At 34.0% G+C, this 19,067-nt stretch overlaps 2 protein-coding genes and 4 non-coding genes across 8 annotated transcripts; all 6 read left to right on the top strand.

The window, feature by feature from the left end:
* The first annotated feature begins 202 nt into the window (after positions 1 to 202).
* On the top strand, positions 203 to 2,088 carry LOC145615087 (putative cinnamyl alcohol dehydrogenase 1). The gene is made up of 6 exons (XM_081670161.1): positions 203 to 297; positions 387 to 500; positions 587 to 817; positions 1,006 to 1,291; positions 1,378 to 1,528; positions 1,632 to 2,088. The coding sequence occupies exons 1-6, from the start codon at positions 212 to 214 to the stop codon at positions 1,826 to 1,828; spliced, it is 1,065 nt and encodes a 354-aa protein (XP_081526287.1). The 5' UTR covers positions 203 to 211; the 3' UTR covers positions 1,829 to 2,088.
* Positions 2,089 to 4,438: 2,350 nt separating this feature from the next.
* LOC145614278 (protein LAZ1 homolog 1-like) lies at positions 4,439 to 13,039 on the top strand. Of its 3 annotated transcripts, XR_014107082.1 has the most exons (10): positions 4,439 to 4,713; positions 5,864 to 6,356; positions 7,007 to 7,063; positions 8,209 to 8,317; positions 9,342 to 9,526; positions 9,821 to 9,909; positions 10,349 to 10,604; positions 12,048 to 12,293; positions 12,384 to 12,744; positions 12,824 to 13,039. XR_014107082.1 is itself a non-coding variant. In XM_081669304.1 (9 exons), exons 2-9 carry the CDS (start codon positions 6,141 to 6,143, stop codon positions 12,654 to 12,656), a joined length of 1,431 nt encoding a protein of 476 aa, XP_081525430.1. In that variant the 5' UTR covers positions 4,439 to 4,713; positions 5,864 to 6,140; the 3' UTR covers positions 12,657 to 13,039. The 3 variants fall into 3 exon arrangements, 2 of the variants coding, with proteins under 2 accessions (XP_081525430.1, XP_081525431.1); XM_081669304.1 differs by having other exon boundaries at positions 12,384 to 13,039; XM_081669305.1 differs by having other exon boundaries at positions 5,990 to 6,356; positions 12,384 to 13,039.
* A 2,525-nt stretch (positions 13,040 to 15,564) lies between these two features.
* Positions 15,565 to 15,649, top strand: LOC145615874 (small nucleolar RNA Z221/R21b). Its single transcript, XR_014107449.1, has one exon. It is a non-coding gene; the product is annotated as a small nucleolar RNA Z221/R21b (small nucleolar RNA).
* Positions 15,650 to 16,000: 351 nt separating this feature from the next.
* LOC145615886 (small nucleolar RNA U31b) lies at positions 16,001 to 16,083 on the top strand. Its single transcript, XR_014107461.1, has one exon. It is a non-coding gene; the product is annotated as a small nucleolar RNA U31b (small nucleolar RNA).
* A 540-nt stretch (positions 16,084 to 16,623) lies between these two features.
* On the top strand, positions 16,624 to 16,709 carry LOC145615875 (small nucleolar RNA Z221/R21b). The gene has a single exon (XR_014107450.1). It is a non-coding gene; the product is annotated as a small nucleolar RNA Z221/R21b (small nucleolar RNA).
* Positions 16,710 to 16,853: 144 nt separating this feature from the next.
* On the top strand, positions 16,854 to 16,935 carry LOC145615885 (small nucleolar RNA U31b). Its single transcript, XR_014107460.1, has one exon. It is a non-coding gene; the product is annotated as a small nucleolar RNA U31b (small nucleolar RNA).
* Positions 16,936 to 19,067: the final 2,132 nt, after the last annotated feature.

Raw genomic sequence — 19,067 nt, forward strand, 5'->3', positions numbered from 1 at the left:
ATACATAATACTTGGTATAACATATTAAGTATCACGTCAGTAAGGTCCTTTTTCTTACCTTCCTAAAAATCTAAAATTATCCGTGTAAGTGTGTAACACTGTAAATTCAATATTCCTTGTTGAGTAAGAGGGCGAGCTCAATGCATAAGCTGCAAAAAGGCATACATACAATCTTAAAGTTGATATTGTTTATTAGCAGAATCAGCTGAGTATGGCTTCGGAAAATGCACATAATTGCCTAGGATGGGCAGCTAGAGATCCATCAGGAGTTCTATCGCCTTATGAATTTAATCGCAGGTATAGATTAAGGGTATTGTCTTGGGAACTTACTTGAATGCTCCTTTTTACGAGGTTTCTATGTACTGACTTTTAAGTACTCTTATTAGGGCCGTTGCAGCTGATGATGTATCAGTTAAGATTACACATTGTGGAGTGTGTTATGCGGATGTGTCTTGGGCAAAGAACCTTGCTAATGACACCAAGTATCCTGTTGTTCCCGGGTATGTAGCTTTATAGTGGAGTTTTTACTATTGTACTAAATTGTAACCTTTGAGAGTTCTGATGAAGTTGTGTTTGCTGTGTTAAGGCATGAGATCGTTGGTGTAGTGAAAGAGGTTGGGCCAAATGTTGATCGTTTCAAAGTTGGGGATCATGTTGGAGTGGGAACTTATGTCAACTCATGTCGAGATTGTGAGTATTGTAATGATGGGATGGAGATATATTGTGAGAAAGGACCAGTTTATACGTTTAATGGAGTGGATGCAGATGGTTCAATCACAAAAGGAGGTTACTCAAGCTATGTTGTCGTTCATGAAAGGTGGGTTTCATATATATAGACTTAACTTTGTCGTTTTTACTCTAATTTACTCTGTTCTTTTTGGTTGGGTGGTGTTAGATGACTTAATCCCAGTCCAAAAATGATTGCATTTCACTTCATTGCATGTGATTTAGAGGCTTAGACAATGAATTTGAATCAAAGTTCTTTTCGTGCTGAACTATTTTCAGGTACTGCTATCGTATACCTGACAATTACCCCTCACATTTAGCAGCACCGCTATTATGTGCTGGAATAACTGTCTATTCTCCTATGATACACCATAATATGAACCAACCTGGTAAAAGTCTTGGGGTGATTGGTCTAGGTGGTCTTGGACATATGGCTGTGTTGTTTGGGAAGGCGTTTGGTCTGAAAGTCACAGTTTTTAGCACCAGCGTAACAAAGAAAGAGGAGGCCTTAAACGTACTCGGTGCAGACAACTTTGTTATCTCTTCTGATGAACAGCAAATGAAGGTAACTACTGTCAAAAACTTATAGAAGTACCTTAATTCTGTCTTACGTCGTATCTAGTCTAATTTAGCACCTAATGCTCAATCTAGGCCCTTGCTGGATCATTGGACTTCATAATTGATTCTGCAGCCGGACAGCATCAGTTTGATCCATATTTGTGTCTGTTAAAGACTTTTGGTACTTATGTTCTGGTGGGATTTCCGAAAGAAGTAAAATTCAGTCCTGCAAGTCTTTCACTAGGTATGTGTACCAAATGAACTGAACTGCTGAATTTCATTCAAAAAAAAGATGCTAATTCTGCAAAACCCATCAATTTTCTCTGTATTCTGTGATTTTTGTACAGGTATGAAGACTTTTTCTGGTAGCACAACCGGTGGTACTAAAGTTACTCGAGAAATGTTGGAGTTTTGTGCTGCAAAGAAAGTATACCCAAAGGTAGAAGTTGTTCCAATTGAATATGCAAATGAAGCTATTGAGAGGCTCATTAAGAGGGACGTGAAATATCGTTTTGTGATCGACATTGAGAATTCCCTCAAGTGATATGTTTTGGAGAAGGTTAGAAGCCTACTTTAGGCCAAACAGCTTCAACAGGATGGAGTGGAGTTTTTTTTTTTCTTTTCTTGAGCATTATTAATTTATAATACATGTAAGCTTGTAATAAAAGGTCCTATACTTAGTTATTTGCTACCTTGTGTCTATTGTGCGTTTGTGCAAAATGCATTCTGCAATACATTACTCTTCATCCTGTAAGTTGGAATTTGATTCTTATACAGAATATACTAGAGTACAAATTTTATTTATTTTTAATTATTATTATCAATCTACAAATATACATAAAATTTTATTCAAAATTTACAGAACATTCAATTGATAAAAAACTGCCTTCGATTATTTAATGTGAGCATAATGTAGGCTTCAATCTTCTCCAAAGGATATCACTTAAGAGAATTCTCTATGTCGATCACAAAACGATATTTCACATCCCTCTTTACGAGCCTCTCAAGAGCTTCATTTGCATATTCAATTGGAACAACTTCTACATTTGAATATACTTCCTCCGTTTCCTTTTAGTTGACACGTTTCTTTAGTCACATTTATCAATGCACAACTTTAACCATTCATATCTTTATTTTCTGATAAGCAAAAATTATGTAAAGTTTATATTTTGATAATTTATATCGTGATGAATCTAAGAAGATCACACATGACTATATTTTTCATTACGTATAAAGCTCAAAACACACTCAGATGAGAGTGTGACTAATGCTAAAGTCAAAACGTGTCAATTAAAAAAAACAGAGGTAGTATTAAAAGGCGTTCCTGAAAACGTCTCTTCGCCACGTATACCCCTTCACTATGCCACAGAAGGTTCAAACCCTTAACCTCTTTACAGAAATGGTAATGCTTAACCATCTAGGCAAATAGTAGATTATATATACTTTAATGTTGTTGCACACTAAATAATATTATATTGTGAAAGTATTGATCATACATACTACTCTCTCCGTTCTCGAAAGAACGACCCATTTGACCTAATTTTAGTTCCAAAAAGAATGACCCATTTGCATTAAATCACCCACCAATTTGCAACAATATTTGTGTAAATTATCTTTTCCATATAAAAATTGATTTTCCATGTATTTTTATTACTTTCTCTCTCTATTTTTTTACAAACCCCATGCAAATTTATATTTTTAATATACTTTTACTTCTTTTTTTTTTTTTACTTTCTTAATATTCGCGTAATCAACCAAAATGGGTCGTTTTTTCGGGGACGTAGGGAGTACATACACACTATTAAATGCTCTTAAAAATTAGCACTTGCACAACTAGAGAAGTAGTATCCCGAGGCAACGCGCGGGCTACTCACTAGTTTAAAATTGAAAGGCGATGTCTGAGTCATTACATGAGATTGATCATTTATATACGTTTTAATATATGATTCAATTTTCTAGTAATTAAATTTGTTATTCATATTGTCATTTGATACATATTAATATTGTGTATTCAAAAGATAACATGAAATATCACATAATTTGGTGGTAAAACATTCAATTCTAGAATTAAAGATTGTATGTTCAAGTGTCAAAGAGACTTTCACATGGCGTGCAATTTCTTGAATGTTGCACTAAAAAGCTGTGAATATGGAAATTGCAGTAAAAAAAAAAAATAAAAAAATTAACCTAAGGTTGTGATGCCATATATGATTGGGATGAATGCAACTCACTTAAATTAGCGAGCCTTGGGGCTTATATATATAATAAATAATATACGACCTAAATAGTGAAATGACTTATCAATCCTTTTACCCTAATATATACTTTTCCTAGAATTCACAATGATTTCACTGAGTATTCCCCGTATTTAGAAGCCCAAGTGAGTTCATCTTCTTGCCTCGTCTCAATAAGAGCAATAGCAAGGGTGCAACACTGCAACAAGTACCTTTCTCCTCAAAATCCTATATGGTAACCTGATTTTCGCGATTGATGTTGGTTTGAAAAACTCATAGTGGAGACTGATGCTATGTCTTAAAAGAGCGCAATCCATTAATCGAGGATGTTGGAAAATATGGCTCAAATGAGCTTTCGTTACAAAAGATGGACATTGACATCATGCTCAACTATGTTCCAAGGGAGGCCAATTAATTTTGTGGCCTATTACTTGACAAAGTTTGCGCTTTATATGGAAGGGAATGAAAAGTAGCATATCACTTACACCCCCCCCCCCCCTCCACTGTGCGTGCGAAGGTAGCCCATGAAGATGACATCTGGACACCAGCAACTAGCGATAATGCCTCAAATGGGACTAATGCTAGTTGGAACGATCAAAATGAAGTTTCCATTTTAAACTTTTCGATTGCTATTGCTAGATTAGTTCAAAACCCGAGACCAACTCGAAAAGTTCGCTTTGAACCAACTAACACGACACTATTTTCATGTTCATGCAAACATGAACTTATAGGCTTAAATCCAGCCTGACCGGACCAAATTTTAATCACACAAGGAGGCAGATGTGCATCATAAATTTAAGATGTGCATCATAAATCTAGAGTCCATACTACAAAATCAATAATCATCATTATAAGTTTAAAACTCCATCCATAGAAAAGTATACAAAAACGGAAAAATACCTATATTTGACGTAGAAAAATGTTGCCATGTCCTTTTTCTAGACTTGTAAACAGTTAAACAAGGACTAAAATAATTTGATACTAGTACTCCATAACTCTAAGATACATACAAAAAGTAGCAAAAATCCCAAAATAGTGATGCCCAACTGCTGAAGCAAACACATCTATTCTACACGTTTCTCTCTCCTACTATTCCAAATCTTTTCCCCACAAAAACTCCCTTTTCTCTTTTCCCCATTTTGGATCGAACCCTTCTCCACTTACCATTCCTTTCCCCAGAAGCTCCGATTTCCAGGTCTAATTTTTAATCTTTTTCTTATTCCTGAATTTTTGTAACAACCCTTTTATTCTTTGATCATGAATTAGAATGATTCATTGTTAGTTTTTCTTATCCTATAATTTAGGGGTATATTTATTTATTTCTGTTGTATTTATGGTTCATTTGTTGTATTTGTTTCCTTTGATTTTTTTTTTCTTTAATGGGTGTTTAAAGTGAGGTGGGTGTTTCTTATTTTGGTTGAATTTGGCATTGTGGGTTCTGGGTGTTTGTCTTTGGTGGTTGTTTAAGGTGTAGGAAGAAGAAATGGTTGTAAACTTGTAATCTAAATAGTCAATGTTAGGTTTTTATTGCTGTTTTTGGCTCATTGCAGTTCAAACAATCAATTTAGTAAAGTGTGTATTCTGACTTTGAAGTTAATATTTCTATTTGGGAAACAAATTTGGGTCATTGATAGTCCAATTGATATAGTAGAACGAATCAATTGCGGCGCTAGTGCATGCATCATTCACCGGTTCACCCATTGTATAGGATAATTTGGACATATAGATGAAATTGTTGACGGTGTGGCATTGGTTGTTTTCGAATCCGGACTTGAAGAGTAGTGTATAGAAAAATTGAAGTGAAATTGGAGAATATGATTTTGAGTTGGGAAAAGCTTTGGAATGACACTAGGTATCTGAAGTGATGTGTGGCTCTTGATGGATTTTAAGTGTTGTTGAGGCTGCTTTTAGTTTTTGTAAGGTTTATGCATTATGGGTGTGTTTAAGAATTTCTTGCATCGATCGTTTTTGTGTGAATGGGTTGTTGATATCAGGTTTATGTGTGATTGATACCTATTTGTGCTTGGGTTGCCCTTGCCCTTGGGTGTACGGGCTTTTATTCGTTGATTTCACTATTTGGGATTTATATTTCATAACTCATTATCCCGTTTTGTATTTACATTGAGCTAGATAATGACTTTAAGGTTGGCTTTCAATTTTTCATGACTATGTACTGGCTTACATTATTAATTTATTATGCCGGATTTTGTAGATAATCTTATTTGCTTATCGCAGCGTGGTAGAGATTGCTACAAATTTAATAGCTTCTTGTAAATTATGCTCCATGCAGTAGATATGTAGCTTTGGTACAACTGGTGGTCTTATTTTTTGCATTCTGTTGGCAGGTTTTATGCAGGCCTTTGTGTATTGTGTCCCTTTTATTTAGCAACTATTGAACACTTTTCTTGGGTCAGTTGACCTATGCTAGAAGTTTCATCCATTCTCATCAGCTTCCATATTCTCCACTACAGAAGGCGCATTATTAAGTTGAAAAGTGTGGTTGCCGGAGTTTTATAGATATATATACATTCATGGCCGATAGCAAGAAGTGCAGTTGATCATATGAAGCTTGAAATTAACTTCACCTAAAGCAGAAGTGGTACTCATCCTAGTATCCTTGCTATGGGATGGATGTGGGCTGTTTACGTTTTCTTCTTTCTTTTAAATGCAAGGGAGTCTGTCGGCAGTTCTGGTAAAGCATGGTTTCTCGAAATTGCCACTGGCACATCTTCTCTCTACAGCTGGAGTATCACTACCTCAAGCATATTTGTGCTTACAGCTCTGGTTCTGTCGATGTATCTCATATTTGAGCACTTAGCTGCTTACAATCACCCAGAGGTTTGTTCTTGTCCAATTATGATTACTTGTATTTTTTTTTTTTGCCTTTGCAAACTAAGAAATTTATTAAATAAAATTCCTTTGAAAAAACTACCTGACTGCAGTATCATGAGAAATAATTGCATCTTACTTTTAAAATGCTATTATGAATAACTGTACTATATGCATAGTTTGCTTGTGCAACCTAAGAAATTATATTAAGTAAAGTTATGAAAAAAATTACCAGACACTGCTCTGTGTTATTGCCTTTTGGAGCTCTGTATCAGCTACAAGGCTGTCTCCTCATTTTTCTCTTTGTTTATTTAAGTAATACTACTCCTTGTGCAGTTCTAGTGGAACTCTCATTTTCCCTACATTTACACTGCTTATAACTGAATCAGTGAAAGGCTAGACAGGTTTCTTGGCTCAGAAAGTTGGTGTTCTTTGTTTACTGATGCTACAGTTGAACATATTTTGCGTTACAATCAGACTATACTCCTATTTTGCTCAACTGTGTGAAACCGAACTCCAAAAACTCCAACAAGTATTTAGTTGTCTTATACTTATGTGAGATAGAAAATTGTTTAAAACTGAAATGCGTGTTTAATATTTTCATATTTCTAGCCTTTGGAACTGACCTTTTCTCCTTGTCTCATTGGATTGAATTTCAGGAGCAGAAATTCTTAATAGGGCTCATACTGATGGTTCCTGTGTATGCTTTAGAATCGGTAAGATAATTTTGATCTTGTTTTGACTTATCATTTACTGCTGTGTTTATGTTCAACTTTTGTAAGATTTCTTTGTCAACTTCTAGCTTGTACTGCCTAGTGGTCAAAGATTAAATGGATTATGCATTTTTCTAATAAGCGAAATTGGAGAGACTGGGAGGGAAAGTAAAGGAAGGGGAACAAACTCCCTTGTTTGGATAAGGTTTGGGGAAGGAAGGGGAGTTAGAGAGAGAGATCCATTTTCCCTCCCTCTTTAATACACACCATCCCTCCAAAATTGGAGTGATTTGGAAGGAAATTGGACTCCTTCCCTTTCTTTCGGTTCCCCTTCCTCTTTCCTCCCCTTCCTTTCCTACTTACCTTGCTATCCAAATTCCAAAACTTATAATGAAAAAGGTTTCTATTTCTGGATAGTTATTGCTGAAGGAGAGGAGATAGTTTGTGAAAGAAAAGGGTGGGGAGCGAAGGAGAGAGAAAATAAAGGGAGGTGAGGGGAGGGAAGAACTAAGCTTGCATTTTCCTTCCAAATCTTTCCAATGTTGGAAGGATTTTGGTTTATTAAGTGGGATGATTTATGAATCCCTTCAATTTTGTTAAATTTTTATTTTCTTATATTGTGTTAAACAATTGAAGTTATGTAGTGACCTTACTGATATTTATGTCATTACATGAATTATAATTATGATTATAAGAGTGCCAACTTCTGAGTATGTTCTAGCCTAGGTGCGTTTTTAGATGAAGAATAATCTAGAGTGGAGAAAATTCGCTCATTTCATCTCATACTTGGGGATACAAAATGATGCTCAACCATGGATACGATCTATTATAGGGATCTATTAGATTTCTGATGTTTCTGCCAAGTTTTAACTATAAACATATAACTATATTTTTCATCTTATCTGTTTGTTTGAACTCTTTAGGATTTTTATTTTTTATACATAGCAAACATTCATTTGCTACTTGAAGTACTTCTCTATATTTAAAAATGATATACTCTTCTTTTGTAGTTTTAAGTAATTTTTTTTTTTTTTTTTTTTTTTTTTTTTTTTTTTTTTTTTTTTGTTTCCATTTGCATGGTTCTGTTGAGTCTTTATGAAATTCCATCCGCTGATTGTTGGGTTGTTGTCTTATTTTTCTTAATACAGTTCTTGTCGCTGTTGGATTCAAAAGCTGCATTTAACTGTGAAGTAATACGCGATTGCTATGAAGCTTTTGCATTGTACTGCTTTGAGAGATATCTGATTGCTTGCTTAGGTATTTGCACATGATAATTGTCTGTAATCTTGTACTTGTTTCATATATCTTTGAATTTATGCTTGTTAATGCTATACTTTTCTATTGCTTGAAATGTTCTACATTGAACTTACCATCTAAAGTTTCTTTAGCTATGGTTGTCAATTTTGATCCATTAATTAAATATCCTGACCCCTCCCTTCCTTCCCCTGCGCCACTTGCACAAAAAATCACATGTTTGGCGCTGATAATTTACTCACAATAGCTTGTTATAAAACTTTCAAACCTATTTCTATTTTGTCTCTTGTGCCTAAACATTTGATGAGAATAATTGCAAGATCAAACCTCCAGTTTGCAAAAATGCACCCTGTTGCAAAAGCTGCACACGCATAAATACTTGTGGTCTTTTTATGTGTCCATTTCTTGTAATTGGAAGAACTCGAATTTGTTGAAGAGCCTTAAGCCTCTTAACCCGTGTATTGATATGTGTGAACAATATGTCAGTTATGTGGGTAAATTTTTAAATGTGCAAATTCATTTGCAAAGAAATTACATATAGAAGAAAATTACTATTATTAGTAAATTACGTAGAATTTAGATAATTCTCCCCTTAGCTCTTTTTGGCCAGGCATATGCCGCATATCCAGAAAACAATTTTGAAGATTCAATTTTGTGTTCAATTATATACACAGATATCAGGAAGTCTCTGAGCAATTTTTTTTTACCAAGTCTGCATTTTTTAAGACTCTTTTAAAATTGAGAACTTTGTGCAATTGTGAACTATCACTGTCTGTTGGCCAGGCAACTTATAAATGGGTTATATTTCTATCAATTTTGAAGCTCCCTCCATTTGCAATTTGAAATTGTGGATGACTACTTGACTAGGTCAATGATAGTGGGTTGACTTTTTTGCTCTATTCATGGATCTATTGTAGCTTTTAATGATAGTAGTCGTCATATGAAATACCAGTTTGTGATCTGTATAAAGTCAGAGTATGACTAATATAGTCTATGTGTTTTTTTATGGCACTTCATTTTGTTACAGGTGGAGAGGAGAAGACAATTGAATTCATGGAAAGTCAAAGTATTATAAATTCTGGTTCACCCCTATTGGAAGAAGCATATACTTATGGTGTTGTAGAGCATCCATTTCCTCTCAATTACTTTATCAGGGAATGGTATCTTGGGAAAGATTTCTATCAAGCTGTGAAAATTGGCATAGTTCAATATGTAAGTACATGATTGAGGAGAAAATGCTAAGCATTGCCCTTTACTTAGTATGAAGTTGATCTTTGATTCATATAAAATAACATCAAGCCCATTTTTTATTATATTCTGAAAATTTTACGTTTAAAGAGAGCTCAAGCTATTGATACTGCAAAGTAAATATTGATATGATATTTTGTGGTGATTATGTCTAGTACCAATAAGCTTATGTTGTTTTTAGCATATCAGGCTTTGATCATTTATGATGTTTTATCTCAAGTTAAATCTTTAATTTATATGATTATTTTCACTGGTCAGATGATACTGAAGTTGATATGTGCACTTTTAGCGATACTTTTGGAAGCTTGCGGCGTGTATGGGGAAGGAAAGTTTCAGTGGAATTACGGGTAAGGTTTTGCTGTTTTTACATACTTAGAAAATTCAGATAATTTTTCTCATGGTCATGATATAAACATTAATACATCTCCTAAGTTGGTATTAATTACGGATTGTATGAAAAAATCATGTGTTGATTAATCTTGATATTTTCAATTTCAGCTTCTTCATACACTATACAACCCTATTCTCTCTCTCTCTGTCTGCCTATTTTATTCTATTTTATTTTATTTTTTTATTTTTATTTTTATTTGTTAAATACAAGACTTGGTGAATGTTGTAACGTATTTTGTTATCTTTACATATTGATTTTAAGACGTGTATAGACTATAGTCTACTTGTACATAATAGCATAATGTGTGGTTCAATAAATATGTACTCTGCTTCTTGTGAGTTGAGTTGTATTGTTTGTCATGTGTGCTTGATTTTGATTGGGAATTTCATTTGCAGCTATCCCTATTTGGCTGCTGTTCTAAACTTCAGTCAGACATGGGCTTTATATTGTCTCGTTCAATTTTACTCAGTCACAAAAGATAGACTTGAACCTATCAAACCTTTGGCGAAATTTCTTACTTTCAAGTCAATAGTATTCTTGACATGGTGGCAAGGAATAGCTGTAGCTTTTCTTTTCTCTATAGGAGCCTTCCGGGGTTCCTTAGCTCAGGAGTTGAAGACACGTATTCAGGACTACATAATATGTATTGAGGTTAGTCATTGTATACCTTTATTTCTATTTCTTTTTCAATCAAGTTCATTATAGTCTGCTTAGATGAATCTGGCTTTGTTTTTGCGCCCATTTGTTGTGTCAATTGAGTTTGTAAGACATGTTAGTGATTGAGAAGATTTAAATGTAATTTATTTGGTAATGTGTGCTCTATGCTCTTATGACATGCTTGTTTTTTAAGGTCCCCATTCAGTATCGTTGCCAGTTTTCAATTTTTGTTTTTTAGATCTAAAAGTCATATAATCTTAGTATATTTTGAAATTACAAATAGCCAGATTTATACTGAATCATGTTAATTATAAAATTTGACAACAGAACTGTGGAAACTTCTGGTTTCCAAATTTTTGTGTTAAGTTTTCAAAAAAATCTGGAAACTTAAAATGATAAATTTAGATTTATTTTTTTGTTATCCTTTGTTGTTTGGCTGGTGGATTAGCGATATTTAGGGCTTGTTTGACAAATGGCTTTATCCATCTTTTTTAATTGGATGTTACCTTTTAGCTTATTAATTTGCTCAAACAAGCCCGTATGCCCTGAGTGCTCAGCTTTGCTCTAGAAGTGCCCTTTGACCATTCTTTTGAAATGAGGGCACCAAGGGCATTGACAAATGTTTTTAGTAAGTGGCACTTCAACTGCCTCCAAAGCATGTTTTTAAGCAAAAGAAAATAAATGTGAAATACCAATTACAGTTCAATGGATGTCAGCTCATAGCATGATAACATTAAAAATGACTGTTCGGTGTTCACCTCAGAAGCTATATATATCCAGATATAGTGATCGACATAGGAAGTTATACTTTCCATAGAATTGCAATATCGGTGAAACTCTATATTCTTGGAAGTGTAAATTATTGTTTTGTTCAATTCAAAGTTAGACTTTCTATGAGAAGTTCCATTAATCAATACTAGGAGATTAGGAAATTAACCTGTTCAGTTTAGTGATAACTGATAAGTACTAAGTAAACTTAGATGAAGCTGCTGCTGTGTTCTAGTAACCTGAACTTGTCTGTAGATATTTACTGGTTCCCAGTAACATCACTTTATGTTGTATATTTTTAACAAATTATCAGTTTATATCTATTTAGTAAACACCATCTTCAGAGCTTCCTTTCATTTGACGTACTTACAGTCAGTTACTCAGTTGGTTACTCCTAAATCTGTATTTTTCATCTTTTTATGAAAATCGTAATTGGTAAATGTTGCTTTTTATGACATTTGAACTATTTTCTACTGTGCGTACGTTCCAGCTGTGTATCTTACTACTGCATCCTCTCACTTTTCATCATGCTCACTAATTTATAGCTATGGAAGGATCGTTTTAATAGTTCAATGTATCCTCTAGATTATACTGAAGGAATTACTTTTTGATGTCTCATAATATTAATTAGCATCTTGGTGTTGCTCTATTATTCTACTGTTCTGGCAGATGGGCGTTGCAGCTGTGGTTCATCTTTATGTCTTTCCAGCAGTACCTTACAAACGAGGAGAACGGTGTGTAAGAAATGTTGCAGTGATGGATGATTATGCAGCACTTGGTACCCCTCCAGACCCAGAGGAGGTCCGGGATGGTACCAAATTTACCAAGATGCGCCTAGCTCGGCATGATGAGAGAGAGAAGCGTTTAAATTTTCCTCAGTCAGTTCGTGATGTGGTAGTTGGTAGTGGAGAAATCGTGAGTTTGACAAACTCTTTCCTTTCAATCATATTTACATATGTGACTGATCCACCACAGATCGTAACACCTCTTTCTTGTACTCTGTAGATTGCAGATGACATGAGGTTCACTGTTTCCCATGTGGTAGAGCCAGTTGAAAGGGGATTTGCAAAAATAAATAAAACATTTCACGATATATCAGAAAATGTCAAGAAACTAGAGCTGAAGAGGAAGTCTAAGGATGATAGTCTGATTCCATTAAATTCTTGGAGCAAAGATTTTGACGATGATCTTCCTGAAGGAAGTATTAGTGACAGTGGTCTGGCTTGGGGATCGAGACAGCATGTCAAATATAAAGGCTCATCGTCCCAGTTAGGATAATATATCATTTACCGAGTAAGATGCTGATAGCCTGCCTCACCTTCATACAAGTAGTCTGTAGCTATGGTCAAAACATCATTTCTCACTGGTATGTTTAGTCTACATTGTATCTCTCTGTTTCCTTGTAATTCCCGACCTAAGTTGGGGTCATTTTATGATGATGACAGGTTAGAGGCAAGAGCTAATTTGACCCATAGTAGAAGGTGCTAACTGATTTTACCGTGAACAGCAGAAAGTTAGATATTTAGCTGATTTAATTTGTACAGAATACAGATATAAAACCTGTGTCTATTTGGGCACATATCTTTCCTTGTAAAGAAAACAAATTTTGATAGGGGATCATTGCATCGACAAAATCGAAATGTGTCGAAAGTTTACTGCGCTGTCTTCATGAATCAATTATGTTGCTGTCTTCTTGAATCAATTATGTTGCTGTTTGGTTTGTGCAACGGAAAAGGATAGGGATGTGTAACCTACAAGTTGCTCGTTCATAGTGTCACATTCGAACCCAAATAATTAACACTTTGATGTTTCAGAAAAAAAAAAAAAAAAAAAAAAAAAAAAAAAAAAAAAAAAAAAAAAAAAAAGACACTTTAAACAAACCCATTATACAAATTCATATGCAAGAAAAAAAATAAAAAATAAACACATGCATAAATACATAATGCCCTACCTTTTCTGGCTGGCGAGGAAGTTTGTATTTCATAAGACTGCATCGTCTGACCCTAAGGCATATGCGATTTCTAAACAATATAAAAGAATAACTTTCATATTTCATATGCGATTTCTTAAAACTTTTGTCGATTTCATTAGGGGAGAATTCAAGTTAATCTCTGAGATCATGAAAAGTTAATCTCCTCTCACAATATAGTGTTTTACTTTTATTTTTTAAATAATAAAAGTGAAAAAGTAAAGTGGCACAAAAACAAATGCAAAAAGTTATAAGAGGAAATTAACTTAGAATGTTAATTTCGGATATTAATTGGGGCTCCCTCTTTTATTTAACATCGAAAATTGTTCCCCCCCCCCCCCCCCCGGATTATTATCTTGGCTCCGCTGCTGATATAAGCTGACCCTAAGGCATACCATTGTACATTTGTGCCACATGTCCATGAAGACCATGATATTGTAGAACCTTCCATTAATTATTCCCCTATATATATTCCACTTCGAATGGTATTGGACATATATTGTTATATATATGGATACCTAATGACATTTTTTTGCTTGTTTTTATATTTATATCACTCTCTAATGAATCTAACATTAACTTTTAAAGACAACTTAGACATGAAAGACTAATTGAGCTTTAATTTAATTGTAGCGAAAAATTTACCACAAGCAATTAGAGCTTCAATTCTTGTTAGTTTGGCTTGTTTTGTACTTATATTTGCACTCTATTTCAAGGTAACTAGTACTATCCCTTAGACTAGGTTTTACTTAGTTTTAGATGCATGATTTAGGCTAGAATGAGTGAGAAAGTCGTATGACGAAAGTTAGAATGATCGTTAGTTACCTCGTATAAAACTGATTTTTATTTAGACAAAATGGTGAATTCTTTCCCTATTAGATTCAAATGGCTTATTTGCATTATGGGCTGACATCTTTTTCCTACTTTGTGAGTTAAAATCTTGTGAATTACTGACAAGGGAATAAACACGTCGTCAAATGCCTATCCCTAGATCAAATAAAAATTTTAACACTTAACTAACCTAATACAAGTATATGGCAAGAAGAGGGGTCGAACCACAAGGAGAAGCTAAACACCACAATCACTACTAATCAATTAAGCTATCTCAGAAAGGTGAACGAAATTATCTAAGAAATTAAAGCTACAAGCGAAATGAACTAGAGACAATATAATGAGAACACTATGGGAAATGGGTAGATGTAGGCTTCACTTGAACACACAATAACGTGGAAACAAGTAAATCATGAACTAAACATGCCTGGATATTGAAATAAGATCTAGCCACCTGTTGGGGTCAATTGGCTTCTCCTAACATAGCCTCTATGTTGCCACGTAGAACCATATAGTAGGAGGTGCAATCCAAGGGTAGGTTCGACCGAACCTCCCTGCTCCTGGTTTGGTCGAACTCTTGGGGTTCAACTCCTCTTGCAAAAATGCTGAAAATCGATTTGAAACTGCCTCACTTGCACCTTTGAGGTTCGGACGAACGTTTGAAAAAGTTTGGCCACACCTCAGTTCGACCGAACCTCTGAGAGGTTCGACCACACCTCCTCTTGAACTTGCTTCCCTTAGCTCCCTTTACCTAAAACCTTTTCCTTTTTAAGACCCCGATTCCTACGAAGCACAAGCAAGGAAATCATGGTAAAAAATAGACAAAGGAGGTAAAAACTAGGAAAGAAGACGAACAAAAGAAAGAAAAACCAAGGATAAGAAAGAGGGTACAAACAAGCCACAAGTATGGGAAAATAGCCGTTAAAATAAGCCTTAATCTGACATAAATGCCACTCATCAATTATATACACTCAAAGATATGCATCGGAAAAAAAAAATACTCACACAACACAAAAAAAAAAAAAAAAAAAGAAAATGTAAAGAAAATATAAGGAAAAAAAATACACACACAAAAAACAAAAAAAGAAAATGAAAAGGAAAAGTAATGTCCATATTACTGGGCTGTATAACAATGTTCACCTAGAAACCCAAAAATATAAGGAAAAAAAACAGGCCCAAATATGTAGTGAGGATCTAAAACCCCAAAATCCAACGGCAGAAAAAATTAGGGTTTAAAGATGAAAAAATCACCCTACTTTAAAATCCAGCAACCCTTCTCTCTCTTCCTCACAAACCACTTTCTCTCTCTTCCTCCATTTTTATCAGTATATTTGATTTTTGCTCTCTTTTTTATTATTATTATGAAATTTGATTGAATAAATTCTGGAGCTATGATGAAAATTAAGATTGTCATGCACCACTCTGATTATCCGTGCTGATAACTTTCTATTACCCATTTTTTTCTGAGCTCTTTTTCATTTTTTTCAATATTTTTTGGATTTATTTCGAAATTAATAGAATTTTTTTTTTTTTTTTTTCATTTTTGATTATTAATGGGAGTTCAAATGATGCGATCCTAAGGATCGAACCATGATGCGGACCGTATTAAGCATTCAGCTTTTGTGGATAAATTTTTGGTCTCTGATGGCTTCCTTTTTTACAAAATTCAATCCATTTTCCTTTAATTTTATTTGAGATTAGTATTTCATACTACTTTTGTTTCAAATTTTTTTGCTACGACATGATTAGAAAATGTCTAATCGTTGCAAATAATTTACAATGGAGTTAGTATTTAAGGAATTTTAATCAGTAGAAAAATAATGAAAATGATGATATTTGTATGTCGCCCCAGTCTTACAAGCATCTTATAGATGCATTTGTGGTGATTGACCTTTTATCTGATTATTTTATTTTTTTAATCCTCTTTTATTTTTCTAAAAATACTCCGTATTGTCACTACTTTTTGTTAGGGAATTGTTAATAAATTCCCAAAAACAAACAATTTTATTTATTTTGAATTTCTAGTTGATAAATGTGTGATTTCAGATGGTATGAAATAAGGTCCTATACTCATTTCGGACGGTAAAGCTATTGGACTTTAATTTTATGAACTTGGATTATTTGGGCCCAGTTGTTGAATAATCGGCCCGATTACTTGGCCTTGACAAAAACAAAAACACAAACAAAATAATAACCTCAAATGTTCTTTCAAAAAAAAAAAAACCTCAAAACGTTAAACAAAAACCAATTGATATGAAGCTGTAATATCTTGGGTAATAATAATGTATTAGTTCTTCGATGAGTTAATTTAAATAATTAATGTATTCATGAGTTTCTCGAGCCGAGCTTTGTTCGTTTGTTGAGATTAGTTTATGATAATCTTTAACGAGTCCGTAAACTTGAACTGTTTTTGACATTCTATAAATCAAATACTCGTAGAAAACGAAGCTGTGATGAGAATTAAGATTGTCATGCACCACTCTGATTACCCGTGCTGATAACTCTCTATTACCCATTTTATCTCTGAGCTCTTTTTTCTCAATTTTCTAGCATTTTTAAATCTATTTTTCTTAAATTTAAATTAATAGTGTAATGTAATCAACAAATAAGGAGTATATATTGATTGAATGAAAATTAATGATAATCAATATTACAAATGTACTATCCAAATGAATGAAATGATGATATTTGAATGTCGCCCCAGTCTTACATGCATCTAATGATGCAAATGTGGTGATTGACCATTTTATCTGACTCTCTTATTTGTCAATTCTCCAATTATTTCTCTTATTTTAGGTTTCAAAAATAAAGAAAAAAAAAAAACTCTAATTGTTTTCAAAAAATTAACTTATTTTACTATTTTGTTGTTTATACGACATAAATGTTTTACCAATAACTATTTGATAATTGTAAAATTGGATACGCAAAATACCTTATCTGACGATGTCGAATTTATTTTCAAGATTAAACAATGTCGGACTATTTTTAGTAATTGTGGTCTAATCAGCCCTAATTTAATTTATGTGAGCCCAATAACTTCATTTTTTTTTTATCTACAATGGTCTTGGGCCTAACTTGACCCAGCTAGGTCTGGATAGAGAGATTTGACCCAAAAAAAAAAAAAAAAAAAAAAAATGATTTGACATGACTTGAGAAATCAAGTGATCTATCCAAAAATACAGTTGTTTGACCGGAAAAGGCTACACATACAATGATTGTATGTGCCTATATGGGACACCCACATACAACTATTGTTGACAGCATCTAATTGGTTTGCATTTTGGGGCCCACTTATTTCCTCTATTTTTTAGTCTTATTTTTTCTCCTCCCTTTTGATGTGGCATACATATAATGGTATTGTATGTGGTAGCCCACATACAACCATTGTATGTGTAGCATCACTCTGCTTGACCCAACCATTCACAACAACTAGGACACAAAGTTTTATATGTGGCTAGCCACACGGTGTGGCCAGCCACTATAGGGGTTACTTCGCTAGTGTAACGGGGGTTACTGGTTAGTGCTAAAGGGGTTACTTTGTCATTGTTATAGATTTACTCGGTCAGTGTTATAGGGGTTACTAGGTTAGTGTTATAGGAATTACTTAATCAATGTTATAGGGGTTACTTTAAGTGGCTACACGGTGTGGCCGGCCACACACAAGACGAGCTGTAACTAGGAATTCGAAGGTTTAAAACTCATTAGAACTAATTTGGCCGTCTGTAAAAGATTGACATGAAAAGTGACAAGATTGACAACTACAACAGTGTAAGAGATGAGACTTGCAAAGTTGCAATTGACTTGACCAAAGAATTATCATCAAGTGATTTCAATTTGACCAAAGAATTATCATGAGGTGATTTCAATTTGACCAAAATTCAATATCGCAAGCCAGCCCCAGCGATGCAGTTTTGAAGAATACACAATAGCAGTGCTTAGGGCTTCGAGTTTGGGAAAGATACCACGATTGGGAAACCAATTACCTGAATGCAAACTTATAGAGACGGACATAATTACATTGACTATTCTCACGTTAGTTTGACTAACCACAATGCTTGCCAAGTCATTCAGTCATCTTCGGTACAAATGGGTATATTGACAATTTGACATCCCTGACTTAAATTCCAGAAACACGCCATTGCCCTTTGATTACATTTCATTTAGATCAGCCTGATGAACATGAAATTTCTCCACAAATGTGTGCTCAATAACCCCATAATTTTTTTTTTTTTTCTTCACAATTTCATTTTAAAAAAACTCATAATCTTGGGTTGCTTAAACTTGGCTCATATACATTTCAAGTTTAAATTAGTATGAAGCTCAATTTACTTTCGAAAATGATAAATCCTTCTATGTTTTAATAAATTATAAGCTCATTCGTCAGGCTCTCAAGTTGAGCTTTTCCATGCTCAGTTCTGTAGAAACTATAAAGGGAGAATGGAAAGAATTACAAAACTAACTTGTATTCATCAATTCAATTAAAACTAAGTACAATAAAAGCCCTTATATAGGCATAACAAATTAAGGAATAATATGACCTATACTCCCACGTCTAACTTTAATAAAGCACAGCTAATTAACCCACTAACTCCACTTAACTCCACATATTCAGCAAACTACTTAACAACTAACAAAACATGTTCCTATCCTAAATTATAGCAACTACTTTGAATCAATCCAACATTCCCCCTTGATTCAAACTCTCATACACTCAGACTAAACTTTGCTATTGACTCCAACACTTCGTATTGCAATGGACTTCAACTTGAATTCGACATATTTTGATCTCATCAACACGAACACTTAACCGCACACTCGACTATGGAAGAACTTGCAATATTCCTCTTCAAATTTGATAGCATATTGCTAGACGTTAACCGCACACTCGA

This window comes from Chenopodium album, chromosome 25 (genome assembly GCF_948465745.1).
Source record: "Chenopodium album chromosome 25, dcCheAlbu1.1, whole genome shotgun sequence".
NCBI classification, from domain to species: Eukaryota; Viridiplantae; Streptophyta; class Magnoliopsida; order Caryophyllales; family Amaranthaceae; genus Chenopodium; species Chenopodium album.

What these genes read in the sequence shown, in the direction of transcription:
- LOC145614278 (XM_081669304.1), top strand. Translation starts at nt 6,141, where the DNA reads ATGGGATGGATGTGGGCTGTTTACGTTTTCTTCTTTCTTTTAAATGCA. An exon ending in CTGTGTATGCTTTAGAATCG is followed by an intron (nt 7,064 to 8,208) that starts GTAAGATAATTT and finishes TTCTTAATACAG; the next exon opens with TTCTTGTCGCTGTTGGATTC. An exon ending in AAATTGGCATAGTTCAATAT is followed by an intron (nt 9,527 to 9,820) that starts GTAAGTACATGA and finishes TTCACTGGTCAG; the next exon opens with ATGATACTGAAGTTGATATG.
- LOC145615087 (XM_081670161.1), top strand. Translation starts at nt 212, where the DNA reads ATGGCTTCGGAAAATGCACATAATTGCCTAGGATGGGCAGCTAGAGAT. An exon ending in AAGTATCCTGTTGTTCCCGG is followed by an intron (nt 501 to 586) that starts GTATGTAGCTTT and finishes TGCTGTGTTAAG; the next exon opens with GCATGAGATCGTTGGTGTAG. An exon ending in TATGTTGTCGTTCATGAAAG is followed by an intron (nt 818 to 1,005) that starts GTGGGTTTCATA and finishes AACTATTTTCAG; the next exon opens with GTACTGCTATCGTATACCTG.